We start from the raw sequence: 21,806 nt of genomic DNA, 5'->3' as shown, positions 1-21,806 counted from the left end.
AAACTGTTTTCAAAACAGGTTGTTTGTGATGAAACAATGAGACTTTTAACCTCTCACCTATCCTCGTTAACCGAGTCCCAGCGGCTGGATATGGACTCGCCAATTACGCTCGAGGAGTTAACGCAAGCCCTGGCTGGAATGGACTCGGGAAGAGCCCCTGGAATCGATGGTCTGCCGGCTGAATTTTATGTGGAATTTTGGGAACTATTAGGTCCAGAACTGATGCATGTTCTTGAATCATCACTGACTCATGGAGAATTGCCTTTAAGTTTGAGAAGAGCGGTGATGTCCCTTCTTCCAAAGGCTGGTGATTTGCGACAAATGAAGAATTGGAGACCTGTTTCTCTACTATGCACTGATTATAAAATCCTTTCAAAAGTTCTGGCGAATCGAGCTAAAAGGGTAATTTGCGATTTGGTTCACCCTGATCAGAGTTATTGTATTCCAGGTAGATCTATGTATGATAACATATTTTTCATTAGAGATCTCATAGATGGCAACTGTGTGCAGAATTACTTTGGTATAATTTTTCTTGATTTAGAAAAGGCTTTTGATAGCATCGATCATGTCTTTTTGAATCATGTGCTTGAAGCCTGTGGATTTGGAGATAATTTCAGAACTTATATTGCTTTATTGTACAACAATATATTCAGTTTAGTTAAGGTGAACAATGAGCTTTGTTCTCCCATACAGGTTCAAAGGGGGGTAAGGCAAGGTTGCCCTGTCTCCGGCTTACTGTTCACCCTTGTAATGGAATCACTTCTCGTGTTACTAAGGAATAACGTTTCTGGAATGAGTATATCTCCTGATCATCCTCCAGTTGTCGTATCGGCGTATGCTGATGATGTTGCAATCATTGTTAAAAACAATAACGACATTGCAGCTCTGGCTAAGTGCCTACATTTGTTTGGTTTAGCTTCCTCGTTGAAGTGCAACTGGGAAAAGAGCAAAGCGCTATGGGTTCCCTCTGTCAGGGACAGTGCATCTAGAATGGCGCAAGACCCGCCAATACACCTTCCTGCAAGTTTAAAGTGGGTGGATGGAGGTGTTCGCTATCTTGGAGTGTTCCTTGGATCCCCACAGTACAGCCAGAAAAACTGGGAAGGTGTCGCTGAACGCGTAAAAAAGAGATTGAGTAGATGGAGGAGAGCCCTGCCTCACCTTTCGTATAAGGGCCGAGTTTTGGTAGTCAAGAACCTCGTCGCCTCCTTCTTGTGGCACAGATTCATCTGCCTGCAACCACCAGAAGGCTTGGTGAAGGAAGTGCAAAGGCAACTGTTGGAGTTCTTTTGGGGAGGGCATCACTGGTTACGGCCAAATGTTGTATGCCGTCCATTGGCCGAAGGTGGCCAGAGTATGGTCGACATCAGGAGCCGCATAATGGCCTTTCGGCTATGCACTGTGCAAAAACTTTTGGTGAAAGAACAATTACCAAACCATGTTTTGGCCACCCACATTTTGCGGCAAGCTGGCGGGCTGGGATATGGCCGCGAATGTTTCTTGGTCCTGCTTCAACAAGTTGACACATCTCCTCTTCCTGTTTTTTATCAGAGTGTGTTGAATGCTTGGCAGAACCTCACAGTGTGCCGTCATGAAGACAACTACGACATCCATATGTTTGCACAAGAGCCTTTGTTCTGCAATCGGCTTTTCCCAAACATACCCAAAAGTAGGGACCTCTGCCAGCATTTCATAATTGCCGGCATCACAAAAGTATGGCACCTCCGGCAAGTTTCAGGTTGTGGGTGGAAATCAGCTCGAGAAGTAGCCAAGCTAGCAGGAATTCGGTCCGAAAGAGTGACTGCAAAAGTGTTGAGAGAGGTGATACGAATAGGGGTACGGCTGAGAGTATGCTGGTCCCACGAGCTCGAACCATTGCACGATGAGTGGATTTTTCCTGGGTTACTGGTGCACTTCAAGTTGGAAGACTTACCCCCGGTTAGCATGGGGATAAGCCCCTTTCAAGAGACTAGCAGTAAAGAGCTATACAAGTCATGTGTCAAGTTACTGCTGGGGGATACGCCGCTAAATGGAATAATCCGGTGGAAGAGACTGTTGCCTGTGGGACCCCCCTCTGAACCTGTATGGAACTCCATGTATAGCAAGCTCATAAGTAAAAGATCTGGTGATCTCCAATGGAGACTGATCCACTGGATAGTCCCCTCTAATAAGTTAATCAGCCATTTCTCTCCTACATCCACATGTTGCCCATTCTGCATATGCACGGAGGACGTGTTCCACGCCTTCATTAATTGTGTGAGATTGGTTCCTTTGTTTCGGTGGTTTAATCTTGTGGCACACAGAATGAGGGTTGTTTTCTCGTTGCGTTCTTTTATTTTCGGCTTTAATGCCGAGTCAAGCAAGGAAAATATGTTAATGAGGTTTCTTGTCGCAACAGCCAAGCTGGCAATATATCTCTCAAGAAGGGAGAAATTGAACGGTAAACCTGCCGGGGAATGCAATGTAATGTTGTTTTTCAATGCCCTCGTGTCAGCAAGACTTAAACTAGAGTTTTGTTTCTATAAGGATGCAAACAATCTTGATGAATTCACCAATACTTGGTGTCATGAAGGGTTGTGTGAGGTTCGTGAGAACCAACTGGTAATATTTTTGTAGGTTGTATAAAGTTAATGTTTTATTTTGGCAAATTGTGTGCCGTGATACTTCTGTAACCTTTTCGTTTCATTGCTTTTTCATGTATTTATGATTGGTGTAAAGATATAAATACATTTTTTTGTATTATTTTGATAATAAAAGGACTTCAAAAGTCAAAAAAAAGTCTCTCTCTCTCTCTCTGTCTCTGTCTCTGTCTCTGTCTCTCTGTCTCTCTTTGTCTAACTCTGCCTTTGCACTAACTTCATGAAGGTAGGGGTACACTATCCTAGATGTGTGGATCTCTGCCTCGCTACTGGAAGATCAATCGGCTATCTCTGCGCTGCGGCCTTGTTTGAGAGAACTATCCGGGGCTATACAACAACAACTTCACATACATAAATATGCAAATATAGTCTGTAGTTTAGCATCTTAAATACACAATGATGAGCACTTGTTTCATACAGATGTTCAGGCACAGAAAAAGAGTAAATTTGTCGAGTCACAGTAAAAACGATAGCCGTACGGGCTTATAAGCAAGAGAGTTGTGCATTTACATGACTGTATGGTGTTGGTGGTTTGGTCCACATCATGTGCTGCTCAAGATATTGGCAAAACATTCTCATGTGTCCGCACAAATGACGTCAGAAAAGGAAGTTTCAAAAATTTGCGGTTTTAGGGTGGAGGCAGTTCCTGCATTATGTCGTATACTGCAGCTTCACATGCCAAGTCTATTCCAAACCATGTCGTATAAGTAGTCGATTTTCCAGCTCTGGAGTGCTCAGCGTGAAACTCCCAATATTTCTAGTGTCTGTATGCGCCAACCACAGCTTGGTAAGTGCACCTTTTTATGTCGTTTCTCTCAATCTGTTGCAGTCATCATGTTACCTGAGGCTGGTGTTGGCTTAACGGATAAGGTGGATGACTTAAGATCTCAGGGTCTTGAGTTTGAGCCCCTGTCATGTTGTTGACATAACTCCAGGTGCATTGATAAAGCCTGGTCATCCTTCCGAGGTCGGTTTACTGGGAAAGAGGATTTCGGGGAAGGTATATCGTGATATCTTTGTTCGTGGATATTGCATCCGGTGTCCTTTCCACCAGCAGTTGCTTGTAGATGTCAATGACTTATTGTACCATTCAAAAAGAGGAGGTCGTTGTGTGCTGGTTCCATGCCCTATCTCACTTTTTTGTGAGCTACTTCAATAAGACCCTGTGATGAAGTTGTGATGAAGTTGACTCGTACTCTTGTGAACTTTTACTTCATCAAATACATTGGTTATGGTGTCCACCGACGCAGATCGCCACTAGCCTTCTCACAGACTCGTATTCCATTGGTCAGTTGTCAAAATGCACTTTCTTGCGTTGACCATTTATGGCCGATATACAATTGACCACATGATTTACTGTGCGAGCGCTTTCTATTCAGCCTGGCAGGATCACCTGGAGGTGTGCGCACTCGACTCCACCTTGTGTGGTCTTGGTTCGAATGTTGATCTAACCCTAAATTGTGCTTTGCAGGCTGGAACTTGCATCACAAAGCGCACCGGCCCACGGATGGAAGTTATAACTAACGTGCTGTTTTCGTTTAAGGTTTAGTTGTTGGACGTCTGGAGATTGCACGGTGTCTTTCTTGAAAAGGAAGGTGAGTTATCGCCGGCACTGTGAACAAATGATAAATTCCTGCTTGATTGCGCAGGATCAGCAGCACAACCGCGGCTCAGTGAATGATGAAACTATCAGGCTGAATTCAGAATGAAACCCCATTCCAATCTATATTCACTAACAACAACTTTCTGTTCAAGCTAATTCGGTACCCGCTGGGTATGTCTTACTCCTGTTATGTACAATTTTGATTTTAACACGTTTTAAGAAAAAACATTAAACTTCATCTACCACTGCCTCGTGGTTAGGCCTTTAGCTAAAGGCTAGTGGTACCTCATTGCCTTGTGGTTAGGCCTTTAGCTAAGGGCTAAGGGTACACCCCAACAGAAAAGTGGTACATCACTGCCTTGTGGTTAGGCCTTTAGCTAAGGGCTAAGGGTACACCCCAACAGAAAAGTGGTACATTTTAGGAGTCGCGGAAGGCGAGAGAACGAGGCCATTCGTAGGGTTCGAAGATGGTTTATTGTAACAGCAAGATCCAGCACACTAAACTCGAACGGAAGTCGGCATGCTTATATAAAGCCAAAAGCCCTCTTCGGAGGGCGTGGCTCCGGCAACCGCGCGTGCGTCACGTCCGCACAACCACAAGTCCAACAGGCCCGTGCGCGTGTATTATGCCCAAATAAGGTAATCACATAAGGTAACCGCCACATGCGGTTACCTGCACATAAGGTAACCGCCACATATGTCCCCCCAGAATGCACTCCACAGGCCTATGCGTAGGCCGAGGCGACCATGGGGCTGGGCAAGTCCTCGGGGGAGGCTGCCGAGGTTCCTCGCGGGCCTCCCGAGGTTGCAGGGTCGGAGAAGTAGTTGCGGTTGTAGTTGCGCGAGGGTGACGAAGCGGCCGTGCCGCTAACGTCAGCGCGCGCGAAGGTGACGAAGCAGCCGTGCCTTCGGAGGGTCTTGGAGTAGGCTCGCCCCTCCGGTCGTAGAGGAGGAGCCGAGCGCGGTGCGCGAACCTCATAATCATGGCCGTCGTCGTTTCCGAAACTCCGGCATTTCGAAACTGCGCCCGAAGCCGTGCGGGAGAAGCCGGCGTCCCCAGCTTAGGTGGCTTCCCTGGCCAGGGCGTGCTTGCCGTGTTCGTTCGCAGCCCCCGAATCCGTTCGGGGGCAGTCGGAGGTCACCAGTTTAGGAGTCTCGGAAGGCGAGAGAACGAGGCCATTCGTAGGGTTCGAAGATGGTTTATTGTAACAGCAAGATCCAGCACACTAAACTCGAACGGAAGTCGGCACGCTTATATAAAGCCAAAAGCCCTCTTCGGAGGGCGTGGCTCCGGCAACCGCGCGTGCGTCACGTCCGCACAACCACATGTCCAACAGGCCCGTGCACGTGTATTATGCCCAAATAAGGTAATCACATAAGGTAACCGCCACATGCGGTTACCTGCACATAAGGTAACCGCCACAACATCACTACCTTGTGGTTAGGCCTTCAGCTAAAGGATAAGGGTACACCCCAACAGAAAAGTGGTACATTACATCCTTGTGGTTAGGCCTTTAGCTAAAGACGAAGGCTAACTCACCTGACAGAAAAGTGGTACATCATTGCCTTGTGGTTAGGCCTTTAGCTAAAGGATAAGGGTACCACACCCGACAGAAAATGGTACATCATTGCCTTGTGGTTAGTCCTTTAGCTAAAGGATAAGGGTACACCCCAACAGAAAAGTGGTACATTACATCCTTGTGGTTAGGCCTTTAGCTAAAGACGAAGGCTAACTCACCTGACAGAAAAATGGTACATCATTGCCTTGTGGTTAGGCCTTTAGCTAAAGGATAAGGGTACCACATCCGACAGAAAAGTGGTACATCACTGCCTTGTGGTTAGGCCTTTAGCTAAGGGCTAAGGGTACACCCCAACAGAAAAGTGGTACATTACATCCTTGTGGTTAGGCCTTTAGCTAAGGGCTAAGGGTATACCCCAACAGAAAAGTGGTACATTACATCCTTGTGGTTAGGCCTTTAGCTAAGGGCTAAGGGTACACCCCAACAGAAAAGTGGTACATTACATCCTTGTGGTTAGGCCTTTAGCTAAGGGCTAAGGGTACACCCCAACAGAAAAGTGGTACATTACATCCTTGTGGTTAGGCCTTTAGCTAAAGACGAAGGCTAACTCACCTGACAGAAAAGTGGTACATCATTGCCTTGTGGTTAGGCCTTTAGCTAAGGGCTAAGGGTACACCCCAACAGAAAAGTGGTACATTACATCCTTGTGGTTAGGCCTTTAGCTAAGGGCTAAGGGTACACCCCAACAGAAAAGTGGTACATTACATCCTTGTGGTTAGGCCTTTTAGCTGAAGTCAAAGGATCTACCGTGAAAGAAGTGGGTGGCGTCAGGAAGGCCACACAGCAGTAAAACCTTGCTTCACTCTTTATTTTTATGATTGCATTAATGAATGGGTGAGGTACAGCCCATGGTACTCTGTGGACATGTACACCTGCCTACGTCAAATAGAAAGTAGACAAACGAGGGGAAATGGACTTCGTTACCATGGAAATCACTATGCTGGCAAACAGATGGAAGCGGTTCATCGGCACCTGGCACATAGGGGGAAAAGGTGTTGGTGAAGCTAATGTGGGGATAATGAGTGGGGGAAGTCCGGAAGTGGTGGAAACGTCAAAAAGGAGAAAGGTAGATATATATGTTGTGTGCAGGACACGAGATGGAGAGGTCAAGAGGCAAGGACAATTGGTCAATTGGTACAGGACAGGAAAAGTATGTTATTTTGGTCAAGAGGGGAGGAGGTTGAAGGGGGTGTTGTTGTGCTAGTTGCAGAAAGTGTGTACATGAAGTTTTGGAAGTGTCGAAATACAACACTAGAATAATGAAATTGAGGCAGATAGTCGGAGAAAAGTTGATGAATGTAGTGTAAACTTATTCACCACGAGTAATCGTAGGTGACGAGGAGAGAAGAAAATGTTGGGAAGAATTAGAGGATATTTTGGAAAAAGTAGATGTTCTGAGAAGTTGAAGCTTGGTGTTGGCTTAGCGGTTAGGGCGCTGGCCTGGGATCCTTGGATCCTCCGTTCGAATCCCGGTCGATCGCTAATTTAGCACCAGGGGGGTTGACTCAGCCTGTCATCCTTCCGAGGTCGGCAAATTGAGTACCAGCTTGCTGGGATGAATGATCCCGGTGTGTACCCCGGTTTAGAATAGGTACACCGTATCCCTGCGCATCGTAAGAGGCGACCAAGGGTTGGCGTCAGGAAGGGCATCCGGCCATAAAAACATTGCTTCAAACAGGGAACCATGATTGTCATGGGGCCCGCAAGGCTAACCCCCGCTCTAGCGTGGAAAATTGCCTTAAAACGATCATTCATTCATTCATATTCAGTAGGAGAAAAGTTGATGAATGTAGTGTAAACTTATTCACCACGAGCAATCGTAGGTGAGGAAGAGATAAGAAAATGTGTCGAGGAGAGAAGGGAAGAATTAGAGGATATTTTGGAAAAAGTAGATGTTTCTGAGAAGTTGATACTCGGTGGGGACTGAAATGGACATGTAGGAGAAAAGAGGAGGTTTTGAGGGTGTACATGGGGGTTTGGGGTATGGAGAAAGAAATGTATTAGAGGTGTATATTTTACAAATGGCAGAAACAACAGATATGTGTTTACTGAATACATGTTTTAAGAACTGGAACGGTTCTCGGTGGACAGTACACCTCCGCCAGGCTGAACAGTTTCCGCCTTGTATCCACTGATAGGCCGGATCTGGATCCGGACCTGAACCAAAATCTAATCTGCTTGTTCTTGTCCCCAACCAACTCATCCACCTAGTTTTCTCAGAACTCGTCCACAACTTTTGAAATATCTTGCTATATATCAATTTTGTCCCTGTCATTCAATGGTGAAGAATCTCTTTAACACATACATTAAGGGCAAAATACATTAATATAGTTAATGTCAAAGTTATACCTGAGGAAGAATGTTTGACACAACCCAGATTTCGTTGTTGGCAACGTAAGGATTAAGACTAAGGAGAAGGTTAGGTTTAATTAAATGCAGCCCCACAGTGAAAGTTTGCAAATGGAAGGATAGAGAGATTAGGGAAAGATTTCAGGATAAGTTGAGCAAGGAAAAAGAACAAGCGAAGGCAATTGAGGTAAATGATTCTTGGAAGCAAATGAGGAATGCATCGTAGAAGGTAGCTCGGGAAACATGTGGGATGATTACAGGAAATGTACAAAAGGAGAGGGAAACATGGTGGTGGAATGGTAATGGTCAGGAAGCAATAGCTAATAGCTATGAACCGTCATCGTTGTGTTTCCCTCTGATGGACCGTAAACTGGGCATCCAGTCTGCCTGGAATTAGTTGGTGGATGTTAAGGATCCCACAGGTGTCCTTCGGGACGAGTAGGCCAGCTGTCGCCGGTACCCCGGCCAAATTACAAATCCCTGCCTCAACTACTGGACTTCGTCGAGCGACAGGTCTGGCAAGCTCGTCCATGCAAGACTTGGGACAAACACTTCCCCCAGCCAGCCCCAAGACGTGGGAACAATTGTGGTCGTTCTACCTATCTACCAACACAGAAGGACGCTAACCTTCATGGAGACTCTTTTTCCATGCAATATTAAGTGTACAGTTTCCATTGTCCGAAATATTGTCTTGAGTTGAACCTCTACCTTTTGGCTTATAATGCAACAGGTTGAACAATTTGTATTGGTGTCAAAGCCAGTGTCCAATTGCAAATTAATGTTGGGATGCTAGTGGTGGGTGCACTCACCTTTGACCTACCTTGCCTGGGTTTGAATCCTAAGCCAGCTATAAACTCTCATTTAGTGTTTTGCATGCGAGGCGATACTTCACCATGTGGACCATCGTTCGGAAGGACGTCAAGCTGGAACACTGGTCATCGGTGGACCTTAATGATCCCTCGCTCTTTCATGAAGAATGGAGGCGATTTATCGTCGGCACCCTGAACAAATTCCAAATTCCTGCCAAGGTGACCTTCAGTCAAATGGCAGGCATGGCCGGCCATTTCCTGGAAGACTGGGGCCAAAAATGTTACCTGGCCAACCCCACAATAATGTGGAAAAAATTGTGGCCATTAAAGAAGTTGTAATAGAAGTAGTTTCAAGTGTTTTTTTTAATGGTTGCAAGCATTATATAGGTTTACATGGATTATTTAGGATTACAAGGATTTTTTTAGTGTTACAAGGATTATTTAGTGTTACGATGATAATTATTTAAGATTTCCATGATTTTTTTGGCAAACCAAGTGAAACAGCTTTCCAGTTCAACTGCTAATGTTGCATCTTTTTCTTCCCAGTTTTGTTGGGAACTTGATCCAGGTTTTTATAAGGCACCCACATGTTGCGGAACTAGAGCTGGCTTAAAATGACTGACGGATGATAACCATCAATAGATTACCCTTACGATTACCATTTCCGTTAAAAGTCCAGCATTGCTATTGCTTCTCAGCTTGTGCTCACCGCGTTATTATACCCGTGGCTTTTCCCAAAAAATGGGGATGGGGGGGTGGGGGGAGGGGGGTTGTAATCGGCTGTCCGTTTTCTGTCTGTCCGTCGCGCTACCTCCTCCTAAACCTAAACAGTTGTGCAGAAATTCATCAATCTTGGTAGTTATGATCAACCCATGGCAAGAAGGTATGAGAACGGTATCATTTTCGGCCCTGTCTTCAGGATCCATGGGATGGGGTCAAAAGGTCAAATACCAAAAAATACAATTATGGACACATTTTAAAAATTTTTAAATGAATCTTTGTGTATTCAATCAACATTCGGAGACGCATGAAATATTTAACGATTCTTTTGATTTGACCCACCCCCCCCCCCCCCTCATTCCCTGGTTCATGCCCCAAGGTGTGAGAACTTAGGGACGCAGGAGTCAAAACGGAAAAAATTTAAACTCAAAATTTAATATTGGGTGGGAAGCGTGGGGATTTGCGATGACGCGTCATCGACTTTGCTCTGGTTGTCATTTTTTTTCAACTGGACCAAATTACACTGCTCAAAACAACTACTGTGATATGCTGACACCAGAATGAGTCGTTGCTTGTACAAGCTGACATGTTGCTTTCTCCATGAGATGTCTGCAATATAAGAACATGAAATTAGGGTTGCTCGCACATTTAAATATCATTTTCTTTCTTACCACTGTTGGTATTAGAACTGGTAAATGTTGTAAGTGGGAAGAAAACTGTTTCCTTCAATGTTTTTTTTTCTATTGGTCAAACCACCAATGAGGCATATTTTTTATAGTAAATAATATGGTGGAAAATTTGAACTCCCCACCCCCACAAATCCATGCATCTTCGTCCCATCTCCGATAAGTACTTTCTCCCCACGACTTAACAATAAACTGCCAGAATGTAAGCAGAAATTATAAAAGCACAGGCCAGACAAAAGTTATTTTGTCTGTCCGTCGCGCTACCTCCTCCTAAAATGTTGTGCAGAAATTCATCAATCTTGATAGTTATGATCAATACATGGCAAGAAGGTATAAGAGCAGTATCATTTTAGGCCCTGTCTTCAGGATCCATGGGATGGGGTCAAAAGGTCAAATACCCCAAAAATACAATTATGGACACATTTAAAAATTTTTTAAATGAATCTTTGTGTATTCAATCAACATTCGAAGACGCATGAAATATTTAACGATTTTTTTGATTTGACCCCCCCCCCCCTCCCTCATTCCCCGGTTCATGCCCCAAGGTGCGAGAACTTAGGGACGCAGGAGTCAAAACGGAAAAAAATTTAAACTCAAAACTTGATATTGGGTGGGAAGCGTCGGGATTTGCGATGATGCGTCATCGACTTTGCTCTGGTTGTCATTATTTTTCAACTGGACCAAATTACACTGCTCAAAACAACTACTGTGATATGCTGACACCAGAATGAGTAGTTGCTTGTACAAGCTGACATGTTGCTTTCTCCATGAGATGTCTGCAATATAAGAACATGAAATTAGGGTTGCTCGTACATTTAAATATCATTTTCTTTGTTACCACTGTTGGTATTAGAACTGGTAAATGTTGTAAGTGGGAAGAAAACTGTTTCCTTCAATGTTTTTTTTCTATTGGTCAAACCACCAATGAGGCATATTTTTTAAAGTAAATAATATGGTGGAAAATTTGAACTCCCCACCCCCACAAATCCATGCATCTTCGCCCCATCACGGATAAGTACTTTCTCCCCACGACTTAACAGTAAACTGCCAGAATGTAAGCAGCAATTATAAAAGCACAGGCCAGACAAAAGTTATTTAGGAATTGGTCGCACAGAATGGAAGACAAATGGTGGAAAAGGGTTGACTTTCCACTGGAAAAGAAAAGGCGCCCAAAGGTGATGACGTTTCGGCTGTGTGTCCTTCGTCGGAGTAGGATAGGGACATGTATTGATGACAGGGTTTACATAATGCGGAATCAGGGGGAAAATCGAGTCATTCTTACGTCTGCATCTGTTGCTCCGATAACAAAGGACAGACGCCCATAACGTCATCGCCTTTGGGTGCCTTTTGTTCTTTTGTTTTGGGGGAACAATTACGCTTTTTCCATTGTTCTTCCAGAGTAATATAGGTAAGTCGGGAATTGTATTAAAGACACACCAGGGAGCAAAATGAATTTGAACAAACCGTATTTCATTTAACAGTTTCAATTTAACAGCTTAATGTCTTTTCCAAGTTTTAACAATTCCAAATAGCACAATCATTACATTAAACAAGCGGAGAGTCAAGAATAAGCTCAGGCACAAACTTATCGCTCATCTCACAATAGCCCCCTGCCCCCCTCAATAGCATTTTCCCAAAGATTGAGCAAGGGTGGTTGGGTGGTTGGGGGGGGGGGGGGGGGAGTCGCAGAGTGGGAGAGGATATAGTGTCAATTATTGTAATTTTGCATACTTAATATGTAGATATTGTTATTCAATATCCATCCAATTCAATTGTTAAAGATAACATCAATGCATCCTTATTTAAAAGAAAATATTTAAATCAATCTTGGAATAACTGAAACACATGCTTAATTATAAGTGGACTTACTCGTGGTCAACAATACACTTAGTTTGAAGCTATGTCGATGGAGGCCACATTTTAACTACTTTCCCAGACCTTTATTATTTACTAGTATAAAGCCGGTCAAAAATGACGGGTTGGAACAGTTTTTGACGGTACAGCCACGTGAGCATGTCAAACATTGCCAAAGTCTTAAGTCTGGGCCTAGTGTCAGCGGTGCTTATATCTTCTTCATTTATTAGACATCATACAGACGTAAATGAACACTCGGTTTACTCTGCGTGCATTGCACATCACGCGCAGCAAATTTCACCTCCCTGTACCGTGTATTTATTGTGATTAAAAAAATACCGCTTCTGGACACCGACCTTGAGGCTCAGTTTCCAAGCCACCGTCTACAATTCCAATGTAAGAGGCATAATTACTCTTTTTTGGGGTCTTCGGAATCCTTAGGGTCTTTTGTGTCCTCTGGGTCATTTGGGTCCCTGAGGTCTTTTGGGCCTTCAGTGTTTTCAACGTCTTTTGTGTCTTTTGGGTCTTCTGCTTCATTGGCGTCTTTTGGGTCATTTGAGTCTTTTGGGTCCTCTCGGTCTTTTCAGTCATTTGAGTATTTTGGGTCCTCGATCTGGATATTTCGGGTATTTAAGGGTCTTGGGGGTATTTTAGGTCTCAGGGGTAATTTGGGTATTTGGGGTCCACTGGGTCCTCAGGGTCTTTAAGGGGCTTCATGGTCTTTTCGGTCTTTTGGATTGTTTTGGTCTTTGGGGTATTTTGTGTCTTTAAGGGTCTATGGTGTATTTTGGGTCTCTGGTGTCTTTTCGGTCTTCTGGGTCTTTTCGATCTTTTTGGTCTTCGGGTTTTTTGGGGTCTTCAGGGTCTTCTGGGTCTTCATGGTATTTTGTGTCTTTAACGAGCTCTTACACGAGTCTCGATTCTGTATAGAAAAAAAAAAACAAAAAAAACAGTCAACAGGGTATTTTGGGTGTTTGGGGTCCATTGGGTCTTCGGGGTCTTCAGGGTCCTTGGGGTCTTTTTGGGTCCTCAGAGTCTTGTAGGTCTTTTAACCGGTGGACATACAGTCGTGTTCAAAGATTTCCCATCCAACCCCCGACTCAAAATCCATCCTAAAGCACTACTCAGTCTTTAAACCCTACCCTTGCGAAGGGGGACAGACACACAAACACACATTGTGTTTTATATGGTAGATTGTGATACGATATTGAATTTTATAATTTCAACGACGATGAGCCATTTGGTGTACTTTATAAGTTACTTCAATGACTCATTGTCCATATAATAATACGCTTATCTGTCTGTCTGTTTGTCTCTCTGTCACGTATCGTGAAATGTCATAATCTCGCAGGATGATGAATTTAACGTTGTTTTGTTATTATTTTTGACGTGGTGTGTGTGTACATGTAGATAATTGTATGTGTGTATTTGTGTGTCTATCACGAACAAGACAATTGATTTAGGATCATTTATTTAACACAATTAGGCTACTCACAACCATTTGAGACTGAATGGAAATTAGTGCACAGAGAATTTCCACAGGACGTCGCCAAGTCTCGCGAGATCGTGAATGGGGACTGCAAGCTTGTTTGGATAATTGTTCTCGCGAGACTTATCTCGTTACTATGGACATTGTGATTGGGGTGAAAGGAGAAGTTGGGAAAGCAGGTTATGAAGAGGTAAGCACTAGGTGAAGTCGGTAATGGCATAATACTAAGGTGGATAGGGGAGCGGAAAGAGAGTTCCATAAATCAACCATTTAATGAGGTAGTGAACACATAATATGTAATGATGTAAGAATGCCATCTTGCTTTGAAGAAGGGAAGACATGGGGAGGGAAGGACAGAGAGCTGGGGATGGGAAGTAGAGGGGACATAGATTTGGGAGAAGGGGTTGAAGACTTGTGGTGGTGGGGGAAGGGGGTCGGGGTTGAGGCCTTGTGGTGGGGGAAGGGGCGGGTTGAGGACCCTATATGGGAAGGGGATTGCATCCTTGGGGTTGGGATGAAAGCTTGAGGACCTGGTGGTTAGAAGGGAGGGGGCTGAGGACTTGGGGCAGGGGAGGGGGGTTGATACAATCAAGCAACATTTTTAGGGACACAAAGCTGGACAATATAAATTCCCATGATATTTAACTGTTCTTTGCATAAAAGTGGTTGAAGTCACATTAGACTTTATGTGGTCCCAGGTACCTACTAGTATGCTATACAATCTATAACCTCATCCATGATAGGGAGGACCTCCTCTACCCCTAATTGGACCACATCGTCAGCCAAGTGTTATTCAAGTTGCCAAACATCAGGTTTTGGTGACTATTTGAGACCTTTAAGTACAGGCCCTATATACAAACAGTAAAAAATATAAAATATTCCATGGGTAGTTCCACTTTTTGCATATACTGAACAGCATGGCCAAATAAATGCTCCTGTGGAAGCAACAAGCAGAAGGTCTTAAATAGCCAAGCATTTCCTGTTACTGACGTGTACGGAAAATCTCTCAATTGAGAGTTGTGTTTGCATAATTTATTTGCTACTATTTATTTTTCAAGAGGTGGAGTTATGGATACCCAGCTCTTGGAGCCATTTCAAAAGAAATGTTAAAAAAAATTTTTTTAGATTAAACTACGTAAGGTTGTGACTCACCAAAATCTTTTTATTGTTGGTTAATTTTTAAAATAAATATGTTGTTAAAGGACTGTATAGAAAAATTGAGTTTGTAATTAAATTTGTTTAAAAACATAGAGAACAAGTGTCATCTTTTTTTCCCACTGTCTAAGGCCCCATGTGGGAGTTTGTACCTGTATTACATATTGCTTTTCTCCTCCTTTTCATTTTATAAGGGGTGAGGTCCGATGGCACCAAGCTCCTGCCCTGCCTTGACCACAATACTCCTCCAATCCCAGATTTGAAGCGTGCCTTTTCCCAACTGCTGTTTTCAAATCTCCCCACCGGTGTTCAATGGGATTTAGATCTGGACTATTGCTGGCCACTTCAGAACAGTCCAGCGTTTTGTCTTGAACCATTCCTGGGTGCTTTTTGAAGTGTGTTTGGGGTAATTGTCCTGCTGCAAGACCCATGACCTTCGATGGAGACTCAGCTTTCTGACTGGGTTGAACATTGCGCTCCAAAATGCCTTGGTAATCTCCTGATTTCATGATGCCATGCACACATTCAAGGTACCCAGTGCCAGAGGCAGCACAGCAACCCCAAAACACCAATGAACCTCCTCCATGTTTGACTGTAGGGAAGGTGTTCTTTTCTTTGAAGGTTTCATTTTGTTTTCTGTAAACATAGAGATGATGTGCTTTGCCAAAAAGCTCTAATTTGGTCTCATCTCTCTACAGGACATTCTCACAGAAGGATTTTGGCTTGTTCAGGTGTGTTTTGACAAACTCCAGTCAGGCTTTCTCAGCAGTGGGGTCCTCCTGGGTATTCTACCAGAGATGCCCCCTTTCATTGAGTTGGCATCGTATGGTGCGAGTTGAAACTGTTGTACCTTGTGTCTGAAGGTCAGCTTGAATCTGTTTGGCAGTTGATCGAGGTGCTTTCTCCACCATTCGTACAATCCTTCGCTGCAATCTTCCATCAAGTTTTCTCTTGTGGCCATTTCCAGGGAGGTTGGCTACAGTGCCAAAGGCCTTAAACTTCCTGATAACATTGCGCACGGTGGACAGAGGAACATCAAGGTCTCTGCAGATGGACTTGTAGCCTTGAGATTGTCCATGCTTGGCTACAATCTTGTGTCTGACCTCAGACAATTCTCTGGTTTTCTTTCCTTTCTCCATGCTCATTGCGGTACACACAGTTACACAAAACAGCAGAATGACTCCTTTTCTCGATTCAAACTGGGCGAATGAGTGATTTTTATATTGCAGGCACCTGCAACTCACCACAGGTGAGTTCAATTCCAAAGTAAAGGAGAATCACCTGCTTGAAATCTATTTATTTCTAACAACTTCTAAAAGGTGCCAATAATATTGTCCGGGCCATTTTAGGATTTCTGTGTAGAATAAGCTAAGATTTAGTAATTTTTTCAGCTTTTTTTGTTTTGTTCCACTACAAAACCAAAGAAATACATATGTGGATACCAAAAGATTTTTTAATTTCAACAATTTTCTGGAAGAAATGATGCATTATTTGAAAAAAGTGCAAGGGTGCCAATATTTTTGTCCATGACTGTATGTATGTGTATGTATGTCTGAACATCATAGAATCAAAAACGTCTGTGTCGATCTCAACCAGATTTTGCATCTATGCCAGGGGTACCCAGGGGCAGGTCATGATCTCCCCTCATCCTCACATGGTCATGATCTCCCTTCATCCTCACATGGTCATGATCTCCCCTCAGCCTCACATGGTCATGATCTCCCTTCACCCTCACATGGTCATGATCTCGCCTCAGCCTCACATGGTCATGATCTCCCTTCACCCTCACATGGTCATGATCTCCCTTCACCCTCACATGGTCATGATCTCGCCTCAGCCTCACATGGTCATGATCTCCCTTCACCCTCACATGGTCATGATCTCCCTTCACCCTCACATGGTCATGATCTCCCTTCACCCTCACATGGTCATGATCTCCCTTCACCCTCACATGGTCATGATCTCCCTTCACCCTCACATGGTCATGATCTCGCCTCAGCCTCACATGGTCATGATCTCCCTTCACCCTCACATTGTCATGATCTCGCCTCAGCCTCACATGGTCATGATCTCCCTTCACCCTCACATGGTCATGATCTCGCCTCAGCCTCACATGGTCATGATCTCCCCTAATGACTTGCGATTTTCCCCTGTACATATATCATCGTGCAAATACTTTAACCACCGACCCCTGCCGGAAGGAAGGGGTATTGAGGATGGGGAAACTATGCTAATTCTGAAAGACAAATCCTCTCGCTCCCAGAGGGAGCAGGTGTTGTTGGTATAGGAAGTAAATATAAGGTCAATCGAGGGAGGGGTGAGAAAATCTGCAAGAGAAGGGATGGGCTGTGGGAGGGTTCATGTGGGAATAAAATATCATAACTGGAGATGAAGGTTGATCTGAGGGATTGGAAGCTGTCTGAGAATAATGAAACAAGGTTAAATATTTCTGGGTCAGATGTTAATCCCATTTGGGTGGGGGGTGGGGGGGTTGGTCCCTGGGGTTTATGGACTGTTCCCCCTATTCTAATATAAAAAAAAAAAAAAAAAAAAGGTTGAAAACCCCTGCTCTAGATTCTTAAAAACATGATGTTTCGATTTTTAATAGGGTCATTAACTCAGAACATTTGATTGTCCCCTCACTTTTCGTGGTTAATTAATTAAAGACTACTGTAACAACTTTTTTAAATATTGAGTTATATATTCTTTTCAGCCCGATCACTCAATGCTGAAAAATTACTTTAATAAATTCTAGTATCCAGATCCGGGTCTTCACCAAAATCCAATCAATTCATCCTTGTCACACACCCAAAGTATCCACCAAGTTTCATCCGAATCCGTGAACAACCTTATGAGACATCCTTGCTCACAGACAAAAAAAAATCACATTTAATCAAAATCATCCATCCACAACTTTTTGAGATATCTTGTTCACAAACAGACAGACAGACAGGGGGTGAATACATAACCTTCGTCTGCCTTCGGTGGTGGAGGTAATATAAATCCCATTTCTTACCATAGGTGTACGATGCTAATTCTGCATTGTGATAAAATTTTACCATAGGTGTACACCATAGGTGTTTTACCATAGGTGATAAAATTACCATAGGTGTACTATGCTAATTCTGCAAATAAAACCTTCTGCACGAGTCGTAATTGGGCAAAATAAAAAATGTTCATTGATTGTAGCAAGAAAAGCAAGAGAATGTAATGAAGAAATATTACAAACCTGCGTGTGCACCTGCAGTAGGTATGCTGGCACTGGGCAGCACCGAGCAAGCTGAGATGCTGGAAGATGAAGCTGAATCACATTGGGAAATAGTGGAGAGTCATCGCTTCAAGCTGACCACAGCCGTCGACCCGGTGAAACTCACACCGTATCTTCGACAATGCCGCGTCATCGACGTGCAGGATGAAGATGAAGTATTGAACTCTCTCACCCTTTCTACACGTTCACGCAGAGCTGGTCAGTCTTCATGTTTTTTGAAAAAAAACAAAAAAAAAAAACATTTACTACTTTTTTCATTTATTATTATTATTATTATTTATTTATTTTCATTATTTATTTGCTCCATTTCTGTTTCTTCCCCAGTTTTCCCTTCCACTTCTGTGATTGAGAGTTTGCAGCTGCATCCATCTTGATCAACCCCTGTGTCCTCCCCGTTCTCTCATTCTTCCCCGTGTCCTCTATTCCTCCAAGACTCCCTCGATTTTATCCCTCTACCCTGCTGTTGGTGTACAGTGCCCCAACCATTTTATACTGTTCTTTTCATGCTGTTGCATTATGGGCCGCTCTTTGTTCCAGCTTCTCCATGAGCCTCGACAGTAAAGCAAAAAAGGGATGTCATGCAAATGAATATTGATAACATAATTTAACTTGAAGAATCCTCTCTGATGCTGTGATGAATATTCAAGATGTCCCAGGACCGAGATACAATAGTCCAAAACACACCAATATTGATTTATTCCGTTTATTTATATAAGGTATATGACAGTAAATTAAAGTAGTATAAAAAAATGAACCACCTTTGGAGGCCATTTTTCACCGCAGAGCAGGGGTTGGCCTTTTTTGGGCACCGTGGTCCCCTTTTTGAAGCGATGTTTTATGGCCGGATGCCCTTCCTGCCGCCAACCCTGTTGGTCACCTCTTGCGACACACAGGGAATTCCCAGTGAACTGGTACTCAATTTGCCGACCTCGGAAGGATGACAGGCTGAGTCAACCCCCCTGGTGTTAATTCAGCAATCAACTGGGATTTGAACCCAGGATCCCAAGCCAGCACCCTAACTGCTTAGCCAACATCAGGCCTAGTTAATTAAAGTAGTATAATAGTTAGTATTTGGTTGCATATCGCTTGCATGTAATATATCTTGGTCTTCCTTTGCGATGCTTTTCCAAGTTTTTACTGCAGCCATTTTCAGGTGTTGTTTGTTTTGGGGGGTTTTCTGACTTTAGTCTCCTTCATCAAGTGGAATACATGCTCCATTGGATTTAAATCAGGAGATTGACTAGACGAGTCTAAAACCTTCCACTTTCTTTCCCTGGTGAACTCCTTGGTTGTGCTGGTAGTGTGTTTAGGGTCAATGTATTGTTGCATGGTGAAGTGCCGCACAATGAGATTAGAGACATTATCTTGTACATAGGCATGTACAGAGGAACAGGTTGAGATGGTTTGGTCATTTGTTGAGGAAGGATGAAAGTGACTGGTTGAGAAGAGTGATGGAAATGAATGCAGAAGGAAGTAGAGGATGGGGAAGACCGAGAAAGACTTGGCTAAAGATGGTGGAAGAAGAAATGCGGGCAAGGGGGTTAACAAGGGGAGATGCAGAAAATAGGGTGGACACACTCCTGAGAGTGGACACACACTTGTAGTGTATTTGGAATGCCTTCGGTTGGGTTTGCCTTCCAGGAAGAAAAGGCACGATGTTTCAGAACAATCGCCTCACTACAGGATTCAGTGTATCATGGACGGGATTAAGTGGGATAACTGAAGATGAGATGGGATGAATCTTTGTGTATGAGAGAGCAGGTTTCTATGGAAGATTTCCCAAGCTGAGGTAATATCAGGGGTGGTAGATATGGGAGACCAGTCCTGGAGAGGGACGGCTTGCTTGCACTGGGACGGAACCTGCCAATCTGCTTGAGTGAAATGTCAGACTCGTCAACATAGAGGCAGCTCTTTGAGAATAGCCAGAGAGGTGATGACTCTCCCAAGCATATGATCAGATGAGCCAATTGGCGCAGATGAATAGCAGGAGACATTTGTGGGAAACTTCGTCGTCACAAAGTTTAGAAGGGAGGATTTGTCATTGGCAGGAATCTGCGTTGGAAAGTTCACAGTTTGAGTCAGTCCCATGGAGTCACAGAAGTCCTTTGCTGAAGTACCATGGCTGGTGGGAGAGGTACCAACACCCAGAAAAGTTGCATGGTGACAATTGAAATCACCATGTTTTGAGAAAGAGAGAGAGAGTTGGGATGAGTGGTTAAAAGTATTGCATCACATTCTGTTCCCTTAGATGGATGTAAGCTTGATGTCCCGTTTGCTAGCATTTCTTTGATTGACATTAAATATCCCACGGTGTCTTTCCTGAAGAATAGTCAAGTTATCGTGGCCATGCCGGCCAAATTCCATATTCCCACCCTAACCGTCTCCCCAATCCACACTCGGAAAGCGTGTCGAGTTGCGTAACAACTCGATGCAATATGATGGACCAGAGCTTGATGTAACAACCTAAATACTTACTCAACCTTCCTGTTGTGTCACTGCAGATTTATTGTTTCTTTTTCCAGGTGCTTTGCTGGACATCCTTCGTACTCGCGGATACCGGGGTTACATTGCATTCTTGGAGAGCCTCGAGTTGTATTATTGTGACTTGTATAAACTTCTGGCCGGAAAAGAGCCCACACGACGCTTCTCCGCTATTCTAGGTATAATTTCAATTTTCCTGTGTCTGCTTCTGCTTTTGTGTAACTTTGGGCTTCTTGATTTATTTCCATAAATTTTAAATTGAAATCGTCCAAAGTATTTATTTCATTGTTTTGTTCTTGGGTTCCTTTCTTAAGCTGCCTTCTCGAATACTCCCGGACAAATTATTTAGTTTTGTGACCTGTGGAATGTTTTGTCACTTGCAACGTATTTATTACCTCACTCTCTGTATATTGTTATGCTTGACTCAACCCGATACAGGTGTATCTAATCCACATCATTTCTGTAGATGTTGAAGGTCAAGATGGTCTCCTACATTTCCTCATGAATGAGGTGATGAGGCTGCAGCAGGAGCTAGCTGAGTATAAGAAGTTGCGTGCAGAGACCTCAAGTCGGGCTTCACGTCTTGAAGAGGAAAACAAGCAGCTCAAACTGAAGGTCTGTCTAACCACAACTACCCCACACACGCAGCGCAAAGCCCAGTTGAGCAATTGGTTCACTTTGTTTGTCTGTCTACACACGTCAGTCTCTGATTGAGGAACTATGTAATTTCAGTTGAATTCTATATTTTGAACATTGTAGAATATGAATAGGACACACAAACCTGCAGTTTAGCAGTATACTTTGGCTCTGAATTTGCCAAATTGCACGGAATCTTGTCCTAAGCACGCATGAGCAGAGAGGAGTAAGGTAATTGTTTTGGTCTGTCTGTAAAAAGTGAAAATCATTCCAAACACGAAACTTACTGCTACATTAATGAACAGGATTAAATTGTTATATGTGGGAAAATTACACACCCAGACCAGGAATCAAACCCAGGTCCTCTGGAAAATCGTACCAGTGCTCTGCCATCCGAGCTATCTGGGTGACGCTGACTGAGCATGCAATTTTCCCACACATATGATTGTCACTCTCTTTCCGTCAATGCTTCCGGGGCACTCACTGCCAACCAGAGGAGCAGCATTAATACGTTAATTAATTACATTAATGTAATTG

General features: G+C 43.7%; 1 protein-coding gene across 1 annotated transcript in view; it reads left to right on the top strand.

Annotated features, from left to right (window-relative positions):
- The first annotated feature begins 3,238 nt into the window (after positions 1-3,238).
- The window catches only part of CARD11 (caspase recruitment domain family member 11), a 107,489-nt gene continuing 88,921 nt past the window's right edge, over positions 3,239-21,806 (top strand). Inside the window, exons 1-4 of the mRNA XM_068125716.2 lie at positions 3,239-3,426; positions 18,132-18,350; positions 20,675-20,812; positions 21,100-21,248. Of these exons, the coding sequence (XP_067981817.2) occupies positions 3,408-3,426; positions 18,132-18,350; positions 20,675-20,812; positions 21,100-21,248 (525 nt within the window). The 5' untranslated portion in view covers positions 3,239-3,407. The remainder of the gene's footprint in view (positions 3,427-18,131; positions 18,351-20,674; positions 20,813-21,099; positions 21,249-21,806) is intronic.

This window comes from Myxine glutinosa, chromosome 10 (genome assembly GCF_964187855.1).
Source record: "Myxine glutinosa chromosome 10, kmMyxGlut1.1, whole genome shotgun sequence".
NCBI lineage: Eukaryota > Metazoa > Chordata > Myxini > Myxiniformes > Myxinidae > Myxine > Myxine glutinosa.
The sequence above is the reverse complement of the archived record's forward strand: the minus strand, read 5'-3'. Positions and strand labels throughout refer to the sequence as shown.